This window comes from Phoenix dactylifera, unplaced genomic scaffold (genome assembly GCF_009389715.1).
Source record: "Phoenix dactylifera cultivar Barhee BC4 unplaced genomic scaffold, palm_55x_up_171113_PBpolish2nd_filt_p 000659F, whole genome shotgun sequence".
Classification (NCBI taxonomy): domain Eukaryota; kingdom Viridiplantae; phylum Streptophyta; class Magnoliopsida; order Arecales; family Arecaceae; genus Phoenix; species Phoenix dactylifera.
The window spans coordinates 19450-37595 of NW_024068048.1; the positions used below are offsets into that span (position 1 = coordinate 19450).

General features: G+C 39.4%; 1 protein-coding gene across 1 annotated transcript; it reads right to left on the reverse strand.

Moving 5' to 3' along the window:
- Nucleotides 1–4249: 4249 nt before the first annotated feature.
- On the reverse strand, nt 4250–6597 carry LOC103695741 (transcription factor MYB83-like). The gene is made up of 2 exons (XM_008777145.4): nt 6099–6597; nt 4250–5514 (listed from the first exon to the last, which is right to left on the reverse strand). The coding sequence occupies exons 1-2, from the start codon at nt 6395–6397 to the stop codon at nt 4857–4859; spliced, it is 957 nt and encodes a 318-aa protein (XP_008775367.2). The 5' UTR covers nt 6398–6597; the 3' UTR covers nt 4250–4856.
- Between the last annotated feature and the right edge of the window lie 11549 nt (nt 6598–18146).

Here is an 18146-nt window from a genome sequence, read left to right on the forward strand (position 1 = left end):
ACATATGCAGAAGAATCATTGATAGTCCAGATAAAAGCCGCACACAATTTGAATGTTTGGCCAGCGAAAGCATCAAATGCATTAATATCCTCCCATAACTGTTTCAATTTCTCTATTAAAGGTTGCAAAAAAAACATCAATATTATTATCTGGGCCTTATTACCTAGAATAACCATTAATAGAATGAGTGAAGACTGTTTCATACACATCCATAATAACAAATTATATGGAACCAAAGCAACCGGCCAAGTGTTGTATGTAGAACTCATCGTTCAGAATGGATTAACCCATCAGTAGCTAAACCCAACCTAACACTGCGAACATCAGAAACAAATTTGTGATGCCTATCATCAAATGCTTTCCATGCTAAACTATCTGTTAGGTGTCTTAACATTCCATCCTTTGTACAACCTTCGTCATGCCATTTTATCGAAGAAGCCATCTTTGATGATGCATACATCCTTTTCAATCTAGGTATAAGAGAAAATACAGTCATTCAAACAATTGTGTATATTCTCATATCCAAAATCTAATTATTTTACTAGTTTTTTGGCTTTATAAGAAGATGATAGCAAAGTAACACCTTCCAGAAATGCATCCTTTAATAATTGAAGAAGCATAGTAAAAGACTTGCCAGACCACCCATTTAAATATTTCAAATGGAATAAATGTACAAGAAAAGAAATCTTCATAAAATTCTTACAACCCGTATATAGTTCTTCATCACAAGCTTTCAGCAAGTTATGATACTGAGCTGTGTCATCATCAGAGTATATAGGTTCATCAACATGCATAAAATCAATAACTATACGCTCATCACCTATTACAGCTGCTTCTTGTCCTCCATTAAAATCTGTTAAATTTCTAATACTATATCCAAAAGCATCTCTGAATAAGGCCCTTATATCATTTTTTCCTATAGAATTTTTCTCGTATTACTGGATCCAAAACTAGAGGTGTGTTCTATATACGAGGGTTGGTTATATGTAGATGACAATATGGACTCTCCATAAAATACCCATTCAGTATAAGTCCTCGTAAAAACATTCCACACCAAATGTTCTTCAATAGTTTTTGAAGCGAAAAAAGAAGAATTTACACATTTTCGACATGGACATAAAATCTTCCTATTCATATTAGATTTCTCAAAAGCAAATTTATAAAATTTTGAACTCTATTCAAATATTCGATACTGGATCTCGACTTATTTATCCAACTTTTGTCTATTCTATTAAATACTGCTTGAACTGCAACTTATCTAATAAAGATAAACAAAACTAGGATATGAAGAAGGATGGCATAAAAGGGATTACACAGGGTATCTTAGGGCTTAACATTAGAATACATTGGTTTATCTATCTAGAAAGAAGGTTTTGTTCAATTAAAGATCGAAGCAAGAGAAGAAGATCCCAAATCTGGCCTTGTCCTTGTCCTTGCCAGCTCCAAAATGCAAACGTCGTGTGAGTGCAAGGTAAGAAGTTTAGAAGGAGGAGGAGAAATGGGAGGATAAAGTTGGCCAAGGAGAGAAGGCCAACGGAGAGGGGGAGGACGAGAAGGAGATGTGGCAGAGGAGAGCAATTTGGGGTCGGTCGGTGGAGGAAAAGGGCTGAGATCGGTGAAAGGGGCAGAGGAGAGGGTCGATCGGCGTGGGTTAGAGATTTGGGGCTAATGGAAGGGTCAGGTTTTGTTTGGGGGAAGATGGGAGTCCAACGACGCTTCTAAGTGTCGTCGGATTTTGGCTTCCACTGACGCTTATAAGCGTCGGTGATTAACCCTTTTGACGCTTATAAGCGACAGTAATGGGCGGCTTCCTGCAATGCTAAGCAAAGCGTCGATGGAACCTATTTTTTTTTGACGCTTTTTAGAAGCATTAGCATTCTTTGTCACTGGAAAAAAAAATATGCCGATGTTTCTAACTAGCGTCGGCAATTATAGTTTTTGCTGTAGTGTTACTCTAATTTTCATAACACCATTAAGCTCCTTGTTTCTTCTTTTTCTTTCTCATCTTCTACCAAACTCCTCTCTGACTTAAGCATCTGAGGGCTTGGCTGGAGGAGCTCTCTGGCCTCATTTGTTTCCTTGTAGATCTATGGAAGCAGCCCACATCATAAATCTGAGGATCGACATTAACACCTTCCAACCATATTTTTGTTATTTTAAGAAAACTCCTTGAAAGTGTCCCATAAAAGTGAACACTTTTCTAAGTATGAAGCCTTGTTTACATGCCTTAACCTTTTTCCAAGTAAGAAGGTATTATGTGGCCAATATAATTGGTTTAACGTTCCACGTTTGTACATGTGAGATGAAAGTGATGATGGAGCTCTCTAAATGGAAGGTGATCTCCATGTAAAAGTCTCTCATTCTCCGCATGGTGGTGATGATGAGGGAAGGTGGCAACACCACTTGATCTAAGCTTGGGGCTGGTAGTGGCGAACGATGTTGCAGGAGAGATACTCCTCGCAAGCACAGATGGCTTCGTGGAGGGCGCTCCAGCCCTGATCATTGTGGAGGCTCTAGTCAGTGCCGACAGCCATGAGGAGATTGGTGGTGGTAGGGGACCTCATCGTGGTCTGGGACGTTGAGGCAGTCTAGCGTGGTGGATATGGCGTCGGTCTTAGCCTCATCACGGTTGGGACCTGGCAGTGGTCAAGCGAGATGGATGATGATGCCGACGAAAATGCTCCTCATACGCGAAGATGGCCTCATGGAGAAAGCTCCAACCCTACACGTTGTGGTGGCTCTAGGCACTGCTGGCGACAATAAGGAGATCGGTAGCATCACGGAGATGGTATTGGCCTTCGCATCATCGACAAAGGAATCTTCTCGGTGGAGGTCCGGAAAGCTTCATTAAGTGGGGCATGGAGGAGGTTTACTTATGGGCATTGTAGTTGCCGCCTTACGTGGACTTGATGTTTCCCAATTTTATTTTAAAATGTATTTAAATTCGAGTAGAGAAATTAGAGTTTTTTAAAATATATTTAAGTAGTAATTTCCTAAAAGGAATAATTTTTAACAGAAAATTAATATATTAAGAAGAGTCAACTTAGTTTGAAATTTATGATATGATATATTTGATTTTTGATGGACTTTAAATAGTTTTTGATAATAATTTTTTCCTAAAATAAAATTTATTTTTCTATGGTACTTTCTATGATGTTTCCTTCCTTTTTTTCTTCATGGTGATATTTCTAATTATTTTTCTTGAAGTTTCAAATTCACACCACTCCAAATTTTTAATTATTTTTTAATAGGAATTCCTATCTTAAAATACTTTTCTAAAAGGAAGTTAATTTTTTCCTTCTCATCTTTTTTCTCGTGCGTGGAAGAAAATGATTTTTTACTAAAATATTTTTTTCCTAAAAGGAAGTTAATCCTAAAAGGATGTTAATTTTGTTTCCTTTCCATGTTTTTTCTGCATAGAGAAAATTAATTTTCCTAAAATATTATTTTCTTAAAGAAATTTTGTTTTAATGGTATATTCTATGATTTTTCCTTTCTAAGTTTTTTTCTTGCATGGTGATTTAGTTATAATAGATTTGGTTGGTTTACAGATATAACATATTCAGATAACTTTTAACATATTTAGGAAACTTTTGGTTTTTTTTTTCTGGATGTTTTAGATGAATTTTGTATGATTTTTTAATTTTTTCTAAATTTTGAAGAGGGGTTGAGTTTTCTCTCTCCTTTCTATTTAATAGGCATAAAGATATCATAAGGGATTTAATTTGTTGGAGATTGTGATGAAATTAAGTGTAGGAGCTTGCTTTTTCTACCCAACAATTCTAGTTCAGCTGTTGTTGCACAAGGTTGCATGAAAGGTAAGTTCTATTTATCTTTGCAGATGCTCTCGACTTTGTAATCTTATTTACTAAAATATTTCAAGAGCCATTGATTGAGATCTTCAAAGATTTTAATTTCATTACCTATTAATTAACAACATGGATTACCCTTTGTGTCATGCAAGAAACTACATTCAATTTGATAATGATCTTTGCCGCCAAGGGAGGTATAAAAAGCAAGCTTCATGCTCCCACCACTTTTCCATTTTAACGGATTCCTCATGATTGCTTTATTTGGTTGTTATGCTCCATGTCTTAGCAAATGGAAAAGGTATTATGACGCACTTGGAATCCAGCTTTATGGCTAACAACCCAAATGATGAGAAGTAGATGTCACCACCAAACGAAAGACTTTTAAATGTTTTAGGTGTTTATGCCTGTTTTTGACCCAACTTGAAGGAAGCAAGCTATTCAACAAAACTACCTTTCCTTTATGAGGAGCTGCATATTTTATATACATTGGTGCATATGAAAGAGAGAAGAGACAGAAAGAGAGAGAGAAAGAGAGAGAGAGAGAGAGCTCATGATCCACTATAAATTACAGAGGTATATGTGCTCTTCCGATGCTTTCCACTCCCCATGTTTCCTTTTGTACACGTCTAATTACACCTTGTAACGACTTTGATGCAACCTTTGTTGGAACGTCAACTACTAATATTCTGTTCAATCATGAAGATTTTCCTTTAAGAAAATGCCCCTTCAACCTCCCAACACCATGTTATTATCATAATAACTTCATTCTCAAGGCAAAGAGGTGCTGACAATGGAGAGAGAGCTTTAGAAAATTCAGGATCATCCATAATCAAAATTTTCCGGACCTTTATTGGTATGGACTTCATTGGGGAACCAAGAAGCTTCTAAGCGTTCGAAAATTTGAGCAACCTGGGAACCTACAACATAGAGGATGTAATTTGGACATCATTTTGAATGGTGGGAGAGAGAGAGAAGAAGGGCCAATCTTTATTTGAGGAAGGAAAAGAGAAGAACCATGAGAGCTTATATCCTTGGAATGCCCAATCATTCGGCTTGGAAATCAAGGAAAGGAAAAGAAGTCACATCTTTCATCAAGTCCTCAAAGTCCCACTCCTCCATCTTCATGTTTCCACCCTGCCAATATATCCCACTCCCAACAGCATTATCACTATTAATCTTATTCGCATCATTATTGCTGCTGTGGTGGGGGTCACTTATATTTCTTGTAGTATTATTACTAGTGCCACTCTCCTCTATATTTGTACTCTCTAAAGGAGGTACAAAGAGCTCACATCCTCCTCCTCCTCCCACGAGGTCTCCCTCCATCATCATACCATGACTCCCATAATACCCATTTCCGAAGCCAACCTGTGGGAAGGATGTGGGTTCATGGAAGTAGCTGGTTCCTAGACCATTATTCATGCCACAACTGACATCGGGCAAAGGCAATAGATCGTACTGGTTGCTTATGGACAAACCTTGCATAAATGATGATGAAGACGCTGAATCGATGCACATTGTCTTGATTTCTTGTTCGTTTAAGGTTTCAAGGCCCCCCATGCCAACCTTAGGTTCAGGAGATCCGCTGTCGTTTGGAGACGGCGACGATGAGTTCTTCAGCCTCTTTTTAATGGTGGAGTTCCAAAAATTCTTTATTTCATTGTCTGTACGGCCAGGCAAACGTGCTGCAATTTGGGACCACCTACAAAATGTATCAACTTTGAATTAGGCCCATAGAAGAGTCACTGCTGTTTAAGAGAGAGTTGACATACGCCTGCTAACCTAACTGGTCTGTCTTCAGCTCCTAATTTTGGAATTTTTGATGAATAACATGAGAATAAACTCCTCCGGTCCAACTATTTGTTAAAAAAAAAATCCTCCAATATTATTGTGAAAAAGTGGAAAGTAGACTAATGTCCTATTCATTTTATTATTATCTCAGACTACATTATGAGGGAGATCGTAATGCTTAATGTAATACTCAAGTACTTCAAGTATTTGATGGCAATGACTAGGACACCAAGAAATAATGCATGGAAAATGCAATAATCTAGTTACTCTAGATGCTTCAAGTATAAAGAAATCTAAATATTTTTGGTCCCTAATGATGCACACATCCGCCAAGTCTAAACTAGCTGCATGCCTTCGTTCACAGCTTAATGCATGGATGCAACATTCAGCAAGTTATTGCCAAAATTATCATGTATGAACTAAAGCATTCAAATTATCATATAGTGTTCCATAGATAACTATAACTACACACACAGAGAGAGAGAGAGAGAGAACCGATTGCCAAGAATAGAATGCAAGTGGATGATAAGCTCCTCTTCTTTGGGCGAGAAAGCGCCACGCTTGAGATCGGGCCTTAGGTAATTTATCCAACGGAGCCGGCAGCTCTTGCCACACCTCTGCAGGCCTGCGTTCCTCGCGACGTCGCTCCAACACCCCTGCCCATTTCTAAGCATGTAGCTCATGAGCTTGTCATCCTCCTCCGGCGACCACAATCCTTTCCTTAGCTTACTGGCTCCATTGATGTTGTTATTGGTCGGATTGTTCTTTGCCGGAGGATCCAGCTTCCTCATCATTGGTGGCGTTCCGAGAAATCTGGTAGCTAGGGGTGAGGCTTCTTCAAGTGGGCTGAGAGGAATATCTAAGAATGCTTATATGAAAGGTGAAAGAAGAAAAGGAGAGGGAGATCGTAATGATGATGGTGATGGCCGTGAGCTTTGCTTAGAATGCGGAGAAGGAGATGGGGAGAAGGGAATGGAAGGTCTGTGTTTGTTGTTCGGTCGGACAGACAACGGTTTGGAGGGGGACCCCTTGGGTGTCCACGAGAGAAATGGATTGGAGAGTTCTTGTCTTTGACTCCGGTTCTTGTCCTTTTCGATGCATTTTTCTTCACTCACAAGGTAATTATAGTATATACGCGGGGGGCGGGGGGGGGCGGGGGGGGGGGGGAGATGTGGGAGGCGACTAAGATATTGAGAGAGGAGAGAGCGGGTTGTTTAAAAATGAAGGTAAGCAATTTGCTTGGACTTCACATAATCGATCTCTTCCCTTCTCTCTTTCTCAACCATCATGTACATGCATGTGTATGACACAGCCTTTGCATGTAGTGTACGCATGTATTTCATCTCCATGGTATACCACAATTCAGAGGTCAGAGAAAAGATAATAATGAAAGCTTGTAACAAAAATTATATTCATATCCATATGAATAACAATTGTGAATTGACCTTACTATTTTGAGTTGCAGTTTTGAATCAAGCCAATGTTTTGTGGACTACAGCCACTACAATAAAATATGAAAATACCGACGCTTTTTTCTGACGCTAGAAAGGAGCGTCAGAAAAGTTTGGCAAGGCACCAAAATTTGCCGATACTTCTAAAAAACGTCGGCAAGCGATGACGCTTTAAAGTATCGGCATAGGCTACAAACTCTACCTACCCAATACTTATTTTCTCGATGCCCTAGCTAGCCCAGTCAATTCCCTCTTCTCCTCCCTTCGGTGCTCAGCGACTAAGCCAATCTCCTGTCCTCCTCTCTCCTCTTCGGTGCTGAGCGACTGGCCCCAAGCTCCTATCTCCTCCCTCCTCTCTGGCGACGACCAACCGGCCCCAAGCTCCTCTTCTTCTCCCTCCTATACGGTGCCGACCGACCGGCCCCAAGGTCTTCTTCTCCTCCCTCCTCTATGGCGCCGACCGATCGACCCCAAGGTCCTCTTCTTTTTCCTCCTCTACGGCGTCGACTGATCGGCCCCAAGCTCCGAGATTTCCTCCCTCCTCTGCGGTGCCGACCGGCCGGCCCCAAGCTCCTCTTCTCCTCCCTCCTCTGCGGTTGCGAACGAGAACCTGGACTCTTAACCCAGCGATTTTTGGGGACAGAAGGTTGGATCTTCAAAAACCCTTACCCAAACCCTAATTCCTTTCAATTCTCCAATTCTCTCTTTGAATTGTTGTTTTTTTTTTTGTGATTCTCTCCTCTGCCAATTGATTGAGATGTAGATGGAATCGGCGATGGCAGTACATGAAGATGGGAGAGCTTCCGAGAAGAGATTGCACGGAGATGGCGATGACATGCCTATCTTCAACGCCGAGAATCTTCAGAGCAACACGAAATCCATCTACTATAGGTCCAATATTTTTTTAAAAAAAAAATCAACTCTCTACGCTTTACAGCGGCATTAAAAAATCCTACGCCGATGCTTTAAAATCGTGGGAAATCACTAGTTGCCGACGCTTTTGAAAAGCAACAAAAAAAAATTTTTCCACTCAGGTATCGCAGACGCTTCGGCGACGCTTTGGGTAGCGTCAGACGTATACTTACCGATGCTTATAAGCGTCGGTAAAAAATATAAAAAATGTTGAAAAAGTTCACTTTTTTCTGTAGTGAGCCTACATCAGCTCTTTCTGCTCAGCTATTCTCTTTTGAAATGGCTCATTCAAATGTGCACTCATCTCTGACCTACATTGTTTATGACGGAACCACATTGACTCAGCGCACCATTTACCAACTATTTATTTTCATCTGCTAGCACTTAAATGTGGGACCGAACTTTTTGTATTGTAGCCGGGCAACACTTATTAACAAAAGGTAAATAGAGGAAAATTATTATGTAAAGATGACGTACGTCTAAGAGCTTCAAGCATTTTCGATAGCGCTGGGGTGCGCTGCTCGTGCAAAAAGCTAAAAAAACTTTAGAAAAGAAGGTGACTGACGGAAAGAGACATGACAAAGCAAGTTCAGATTATCATGAATTAGCCTACGCAAAAGGGAAAATGGTTGTTGCTTATGCTCTGAGAAAGATGCATTGGTCCTTTTCATCTTTGATGCACCTTTTTGTAGCACTCTCCAATGTATGGTTCTGATACAAGTCTAGAACATATCAAAATCAATTAAAGTAGGATTTAGAGTGTATCTATGTCCAAATTTTATGTTTGACTTGATTTAAACCTAGGTATTCAAGCAAATTAAGCTTCCCAGCAGGTCACACATGAATGGATTTCATCAATTGAGATTTGATTTTTGAAATTTGATTCTAATCCAACACATTTCTTGATCTGGGTGGGATTGACAGAGTGCATGGAAAAAAATTGTGCGCATTCGTGCATGTTAGCTCTACATGGCAAGCTCAACACCTAATTTGACCAAATATTCATATCTATAGGGAGGGTGGGCTTTTCCTTCTAAAAAAGGAGGAGACTATGAGGGGAAATCACTGCATGCTATCCACAACCACACCAGCACTCCAAGATGGGAGCCTAAGCTTTTAGGGCTTTGCTATTCAAGCGGTCGAAGTTGGTTGCAGAATTGGAACCAGGAGCCGTAGTTGAACCTGACGGGATTAGTCTTTTTTTTTTTTGGCCCTTCTTTTTTGGGACCCGGATCCATTACCTATATCCACCCCTCCTGACCTCGGCTAGAGCCCAGGCCTCCCATTCCCAATAGACTAAGTTTAAACTTACGGAACGAGAACTTTGTTAATCCGATGTTCAAAGCCACTCGAAATCGAATACCTGTCCTCTGGCCCAAGAGGCAAGAGGTAATGCCACTTAAGCAAGCACCAGGTGATAAAGGGCTGCTTTTTAGATCCATATAGGGTAGGCATGGCCTAAGTTGGTTTCTTAGAGCGGAAGTTAAAATTGAATTGACCTTGATTTGTTGTTAACTTTGGAATAGGGATCGACCAAAAAATGTCCAAACCAAACCAAAACAGCACCAGCGAGCTCAGGTTTGGTTCAACGCAATGCATGTACAAATAATGCACATGCACATGGAAAAAGATAATGGTAACTTATAACTTATCGTGGCTTAGCCATTCGAATTTATCAAAATTATATTAATGCATTATTTTTTAAGAAAAATATATATTAGTGCATTAAAACCATATTAGAATTGTAGTGATCTATTAAACCAATTAGATAAGAACTTGAGGTTAGGATCATAATGGATGTTAGACTATGTGGGGAGAAAAGTTAGGGGCAGACACTGTATATTTGTAGTAAGGAGGGCCATGTTTTGTTGGGCCTCGATGGTTTACATAGGCATGTTGGTAGAAAAGATGACAGGTGGAGAGGGACAAAACAGATACACAATGGCCATGTTTGGCTGAGTGGAATTGAGAGGCGGGGGGATGTATCAGATTCACATCCAGCCTATTCCCACACTGATACGGAGGGAAGCTAGGGTATCACTTTCCCGAGTCCTATTTATGCGTTTGACTAATAATTATTGATTGAAAATATACTATAACGATTTATTATCAATTAGATAATATAATATATATTACACAAATTATAATTATATTATTTATATTATTATTGTTTTTGATGGGGAAAATACTGGCCACCTCGACCTCAGGCCAGACCGACCTCATTGATCTCTGACATAAAGCGAGGAGAATGACTTCGGCCTTAGCCGAAGAGACGATCAGTCGAAGAGTCACTAGTAAAGAAACCAATCAGCCGAGGAGAACAATTAGCACGTATCGACAAGAACTGACAGTTCTAATAGTGGATAGCTCGGGCAGCCTGCAATTATAGCAGCACCATAGCCTACGCTCAACCAGCACTGCACTCTACCCATGCGGACTGCTTCCATGCCGCGACCATACAACCAGTCGTTATTTGGTCATCAATACATACCACATTAGCTCAACTAATGACAAAACAGGCACCACTATATAAAGAGGTAGCCCGAGGATCTTGGGAGGACAGATATAATATACTATTCACAAAGAACGATACTTTACTGAAATCTCTCTCTTTCACATTGTTGCTTCTTTATTCTGACTTAGGCATTGAAGGATTCTCTGCTAGAAACTTTCCGGCAAGCATACTTTTTGTAGGCCACTTTCGGAGGAGATCTACTTCCCCTCGCCTCGGCTATCTACTTAGCCCGCCTCCAGCCGATCTCAAAATCGTTCGAGCTGCACTCCGACCTCGGTCCCAGATTTGGCAGCAATAGATTGGCACTAGAGGAAGGGTCCGCCTCTCAGATACATTAATATTAATCATAGGGAAAGATCACCAGCATGAGGTCACGAGGAGCCCAGAGTGCATCACATGGTTCGCAACGCTGTGCTCTGACTTTCCGAGGATCGTTGTAGAGCTCGAAACCTGCTTCGTTGAAACAACCCTCTGCGCCTGTGGGCAATGAAAAATATAACATGCTTATTCAATCGGTGCAGATGCTGATCACAGCAGTCCAAGGTTACAATGGGGCAATGTTTCATCAAGAAGCATAATAAAAATATTTTTTTTGCATATTGAACATAGTCATAAAAATAATATTTGTTCATATTGCACAGGATAGCATATAAGCATATGGAGTCATGTAACATGCCTATAAAGAACTTATTGAGCATGAAAACTATTCGAGAGATCAAGAGCAAGACTTAGGCATGCAGTAGAAACTCTCAGAAAAAAATTATTAATTAAAACAAGCCTTTGAAATAGTCTTGAAAGCATAGTTCTGTTTCTTGGACCAATTGGTCTCTAAAATCAATTTCATGGATTTATATATGATCATCAAAAAATTTGCAGTAGAATAATAGGACATTCGTTTGTGACATTTCTACATAAAATCCATGCATTTAGGTTTAAGATATTTAAACCTTTCTTATTATGGTAATTCTAGAATTAATTTTATCCTCTCATAAGATAGTGAGATCATGGAAGATTAGGGATTTGTTTGCATGAGCTTAGGAGCACGTGCAAAAGCAAAGTTGTTTCCCTAATTAGGGTTGCAAAAGTGGTTAATTATAAATGTTTGCGAGTAAGAGACAACTCGGAATGCAGAACGCTAGGATATACCTAGCACACGAAGAAGGCCCTTTTACATTAAGGGGATTCAATTTTTCTAAAATAGCAAGATATAATAAAATAATAATGTTTTGATTTTTCAGTAATTATGGAAGCAAGGATCATGAAAGAGACAACTAGAAAGAACTAAATATAATAGCTAGTTAGAGTCTTATTGACTGAATCCCTCGATCCAACCAGGGTAGCACTAATCGCCACTTGACCTTTTCACATTTTCATTGACATTGCACAATATTTTTGAAGGGTCTTCCAAGGTCAGATGAGAAGAAAGAAAACCATTGAATCATATGAAGGTTGCTATAGAGTCATACCACAGCAAGATAGAGTCATATCACGAAGAGCATGCATAAGAGAACTTCAAAATTTTAATCCAGCTCATTATCATTATAATGCAAAACAGGAGATTTCATGAGGTATCCGTAGTGTTCTAGGGCTCTTACATTAATAGAAATTCATATTCTTTTGGAACTAGACTAAAACTCGGAATACATCAAGACAAGAATTTTAGAAACTAATTCCATGCCTTAATGATGCTTTCAAATGTAAAAACCTATCTAACAATAACATGTCTGCTATTAAATTGAACTGTTGAGTCCTATTTTAAATCGAATTTGAGTTCTCTTTGATGACAGGGTTTTTGGTGCCAAATTATTTTTCCAACTGACAATTTGACTCCTGCTTTCGGTTTACAAACTTGGACTACACTAACACAACTTCAATTTTTGGCCACAATTTTCTCTTTCGACCTCTTATTAATGTTGTTCATGTTGCATTAGAAAGCCTGGTTGGCAAAGAAGGAAGTGCTTCGTCTTGAAATTCCATCTTTATTATATTGGTGAACTTACTGATACCTATGATGCATCGCAGCATTAAAAAAATTTTTAGATCTTCGAACATTTGTGAGTTAAGTGATACTATGTGTTCACGATAGTTATCACTTGAGGCTTTGTAGAGGTCGTCTATGTTGCTTCCATGCTGCTTATTTACCCTTATTCTAAGTCTCAAAGAAGGGGTATCTTCGAGAATTAACATTTTGTATTGGATACTTGACTTAGTTTGGTATTATTGACTTTAGCTTCATTAATGTTATCGAGCAAGGTCTGCTTAACAATATGGTAAAATAAGGGAATACGTTAGAACTTATTGAAGAAATCTAACATAATTTAGTTTTTAGAACTTCTTTGGAGGGTAAAAAACTTTTCAGGAAATATGTATTTTCTTAGGTAAGTATTTTTTAGGCAATATTTAGACCAGAAAATAATTTATCCATTTTTTTTTACGCATTGGAAAGCAGCTCTGAAATTTGTTACCAATGTTCTTTTACATTACTACTTTTTCGGATAAGTTGCTAAGAACTATCTATATTTTCTTTAATACCTTATATATATATTATATATTTATAATAATATATACATATTAATATATATTATTATATAATATAATAATATAAAATATATTATATTATAATATATAATAGGAGTAATTAATGGCCTGTCCATTTGTAGATGGCACCTTAACTTTTAACCCATGTGTACCAGTTTTATAGCATCTGGTCCACAGGCAAATATCCTTTTAGTTTTCAATCCTTAGAGGACAACAATTCCCTCCGTATTTCTTCATCCCTAACTCTCCTTCCCAACTTTCCCGCTCCTAGTTTGTCAAACACCTTCCCCTACACTCCATTGCGCATTCCTCTCAATCCACCATCTCCCACTATCCCTACGAGTGCAAATGGGCCGGGGTTGACCAGTGACCCGACCCAATTAAACACAATTCGATTCATTTTAAAGGACTCATGGGGTCGGGTTGGGTTTTAAAATTGGACTGCTCCATTTTCGGAGCTGGGTCTGGGTTTTCTGAATTTTGGCCTGACCCAATCCAACCTAATTCGTTTGAAATTTAAATAATTTTAGGTTTCCAATCCTATGACTTGTCCCAACCCGACTCGATCCAAACCTGCTAAACTATTTGGGTCCGCGGGCTGCAAGGATGCAAGCCACATAGGTCAGGTGGGTGCTCAAGGCTTGACCCATCTATGACTCTTAAGTGTTTAAGTCTCAACTCTTAAGGCCTGGCCCATCTGTGATAAAGTGTCTCTCTCTCTCTGCCTGCTACATTGCCTATCTTCGCTACCCTTACTGGATCCCATTTTAGAACCCATGACCAATGTCATTATTAGAGGGCTGCTCCTCTTCTTTCCTACCCCTATCTTATCATGATCTGCTGCAATACTCTTTTATGACCCTGAACTTGTTGTCCATCGAATCCACGACAATAGCTTCATCTCTACCATTCTAATTTTGCACTCTTGTGTTGGATCCCGTTTAATTAAACCTTGATCCCGTTTAATTAGAACCCACATCTTGACAAGTGTCACTTGTAAATCCTGATAATCACAAGGGCATTAAGGTAATTGCACGGCAGTGAAAGGTTGTCTTGATGGGGGTGACTCTTCACGGGTGTAACTAATCATGGCGTTTGGTCCCTGGAGAGGGCTATAAATAGCCTGTCAGACTCCTTCTCTAATACACACATTTTTATAGCCTGTCAGACTCCTTCTCTAATACACACATTAGGAGCTCTCTCTCCACAAGATCTCTCGCTAATCTCTGTTCAGATCAGAACAAATCTCGGTTGATCACGACTGCGGATCAAATTGCACGCATCGCAGAATTTAATTCAAGATGGATTTAGCGAGTCAATGTATGATTTATAATTCATTAAAATTAATGATTCCATCAATGGTATCAGAGCGGGCGGGTGGATTGGATTCCAAAATTCCAAAATAAACCATACCTATTAGGTCGAGCGGACGGAGAAGATGGGGAACGTGATGTTATTTAAACATCGGAAAGATTTTTTGTCTGGCCGATGTGGGACTAAACTCCCATCACGGGATGAATGGTTTTTGCCCATATTACTTAAAGCAATGAAATATTTTCAATTGGGCGATGTGGGACTAAAAAACTTCACCATTTTTCCCCTTCTTCCACTCCTGTTCAAGAAAGGGAGGAAGGGAGAGCCCTCCCCGTCCAACTGGTGGCCAACAGGGCAACCGTCCAGCGGCCCGACTCCCCGGCAGCCCCTGCAGCGCGCCGTCCCGGCGTGCCCGCAGCGGCTGCGACTCCCCGTGGCCGCCATGGCCACCGCGGGCGGAGGAAAGGAAATAAAGAAAAAAAGGAGGAAAGGGAGGACTCGGCCGCCATGTCCTGCGGCCCCGGCCGCTGCCAGCGGCGCCAACCGCGCCACCCACGGCGCCCGCAGCAAGGCCTGCGGCCCACGCCCCTGCGGCCCGCGACCGCGGGCAGTGGCCGCACCCTGCGGCCGAACTCCGCGGCCTCCGCGGCCGACCCCCGGCCTCCGGCCCCGCCTTGTGGCCGCCTCGTGGCCTATGGCCGGCGGCGGCGGTTGCGCCGCCGTCGTTTAGGAGAGAAGGGGCCACTAGTTTTTGCCCCCTTCTCCTCCTTTCGTTTGGGGAAGATGAAGAGATGGGTTTCGGGTTTCGGGCATGGAATCCAACCGGAAATCCGAATCCATTTAAATATATATAAAAAGGTGAAGGATTAACAGGTTTCGGGTTATTGGGTTTTGACCCGCAACCTGAAACCCGAATACTTTTGACTTAAATTGGGCATTTTACAGTTAAACCCCTGATAAATATGTTATTCTGAAAAAGGGGCTTCCTAACTTTATTTATGGTCCCCAGCCGAAAGTTAAATTACAGAAAGGTCCTAAAGTATATTTATTTGATCCTGTACTTAGGATTCATTACAAAATGGTACACTAATTATTACATATTGGTCCCTGTAATGAATTTATTACATAAACGATCAATTTAGATGCTTTCTTATGATGATACATGATAATTTATATTATTCATATTTTCATGATAAAAGGGTGATATATGCATGAGACGAGCCAAAGCATCTTATGTAGGAAAAGACATAAAAAAATAATTAATTTTTTTGCATATTTGTGGTGACGAGCCAAAGCATCCCATAAATTTTAGAATGCTTTAATTTAATTTAATCAATAAAGAGTCTTTCATCACCATCTCATGAAATTGAATAATTGCATCATATATAATGAACCGGCCTCAAAGGGAAGTCATTATACAAAGTTAATGATGGGATGAAATAATGTTATTAGTATGATATTTATGATGAAATCTTGTTGCCCAAAGGCCTTGAATTCTTTATTAATATTGAACAATATCTAGTAAAATTTTATCCATTGAATAACGGTGTCTAAGAAAAGCTTGTCAAAAAGGCATACGTGCCTAAGAAAGGCTGATACTTAAGTGAGCCTAATGCTCCACCACCGATCTGGAGCTGATCTGGCTGTTATTCTTTGGATTTTTCCAACTAGATATATAAAGTTCATTAAATATCATACTTAATGCATTAGTTTTATTGTAAAGGGGTAAATCATATAAAGTTAATTTTGATTTACTCACTAAATTGCTAATATGGGTTAGTGATTTAGATAAGGTTTTAGCGTAATTATAGCATGCATATTGATAGTAAGCATATGTTTTGCAGCTTTGTTTCCGACAGTTTTTTCACAATCCACATCATGCATCCCAATACTTAATGGTTCAAATTTCTCGAAATGGAAAGAAAGACTGACATTTACTTTAGGGTGCATGGATGTTGATCTGGCACTTTGTGAGGACATACCACCTGTCCCCACAGAGGAAACTACGCTAGAGGAGAAAAAGTTGTATGAGAGGTGGGAGCGGTCAAACCGCTTAAGTCTTTTACTCATACAAAATCATATCTTCAAAAAGATAAGGGGCTCAATTCCTGATTGCAAAACTGCAAAAGAATTCTTAACAACAGTAGAAGAGCAATTTGTGAGTTCAAAAAAAGCCCTAGCCAGCACCTTAATATCAAGGTTTGCTTCCTTAAAGTATAATGATAATGGTGGCATACGCGAGCACATTATGGAATTACGTGACATCGCTGCCCAATTAAAATCATTGGAAGTAGACATGTCAGAGACTTTTCTTGTACACTTTGTTCTTAATTCTCTGCCTATGGAGTATGCACCATTTAAGATCTCATACAACACACATACAGAAAAATGGACTATGAATCAACTTCTAGCCATGTGTGTTGATGAGGAGCAGAGAATAAAACAAGAGAGGCAAGAGAGTGTTTATCTCACCTCTCATAAGGGAAAAGGACATAAAGAGGTCGGCGGTACTAGTCATCATATTTCTGTTAAGAAGAAGAAAATGAAAGTGTCAGCCAAAGTGACCGACAAAAGGCAAATAAAGTGCTTCTTCTATAGGAAACAAGGACATTTGAAAAAGGACTGTATCAAGTACAAGAAATGGCTCGAAAAGAAAGATACTTTTCTTTCCTTAGTGTGTTATGAATCAAATTTTATTGATGTACCTCATAACACATGGTGGATTGACTCTGGTGCTACTATCCATATATGTAAAACTTTGCAGGGATTATTGAACAAAAGAATTCCAGCGGAAAGTGAGCGAAGCATCATAATGGGAAATAAGATGTGTTCACATGTGGAAGCTGTTGGAACGTTCAAATTAACCTTAAAGACTGGCCATATTTTGTACCTAGAAAATACCTTTATGTACCTGGATTTTCTAGAAACCTAATATCTATTTCGAAACTTGTTTCATTCGGATATACCGTTTCATTTGGACGGTCTTTTGTAAACCTTTCCTTGAATAATATTATTGTTGGTAATTGCTTGTTAGAGGATGGTTTATTTAAATTAAACCTTGATACATCCTTTGAACTATCCCTTTTATCCCTGCAAAATAAAGAACATTATGAATTAAAACGTAGCATGATAAACGAAAATTTCTCTATGTTATGGCACCGAAGATTAGGTCATATCTCCATTAAAAGAATCAAGAGATTAGTAAATGATGAAATTTTACCAACTCTTGACTATGGTGATTTCAAAACCTATTTAGACTGCATCAAGAAAAAACAGACAACAAGTTTAAGAAAGGTGTCATAAGAAGCACAAATTTATTGGATCTCATACATACAGATATATGTGGACCGTTTTCGACCCCATGTTTTACTGATCATAAGTATTTTATCATCTTCATTGATGATTACTCACGCTATGGGTATCTCTACTTGTTGTATGACAAGACTGAAGCATTAAATGCCTTTAAGCTTTTCAAAATAGAGGTAGAGTTACAACTTGATAAAAAGATTAAAGTTGTGAGATCAGATAGAGGTGGTGAATACTACGGTAGGTATACTGAAATTGGACAACATTTAGGTCCATTTGCTCGATTTCTTCAAGAGCAAGGTATAGTTGCACAATACACTATGCCTGGTACTCCTGATCAAAATGGAGTTGCGGAAAGAGGAAACCGAACATTAATAGAGATGGTAAGAAGTATGATTAGGCACTCAACTCTTCCAATTTTTCTGTGGGGTGATGCCTTAAAAACCGCTGCGTATATTCTAAACAGGGTTCTTACTAAAGCTGTCCCAAAAACACCCCATGAAGTTT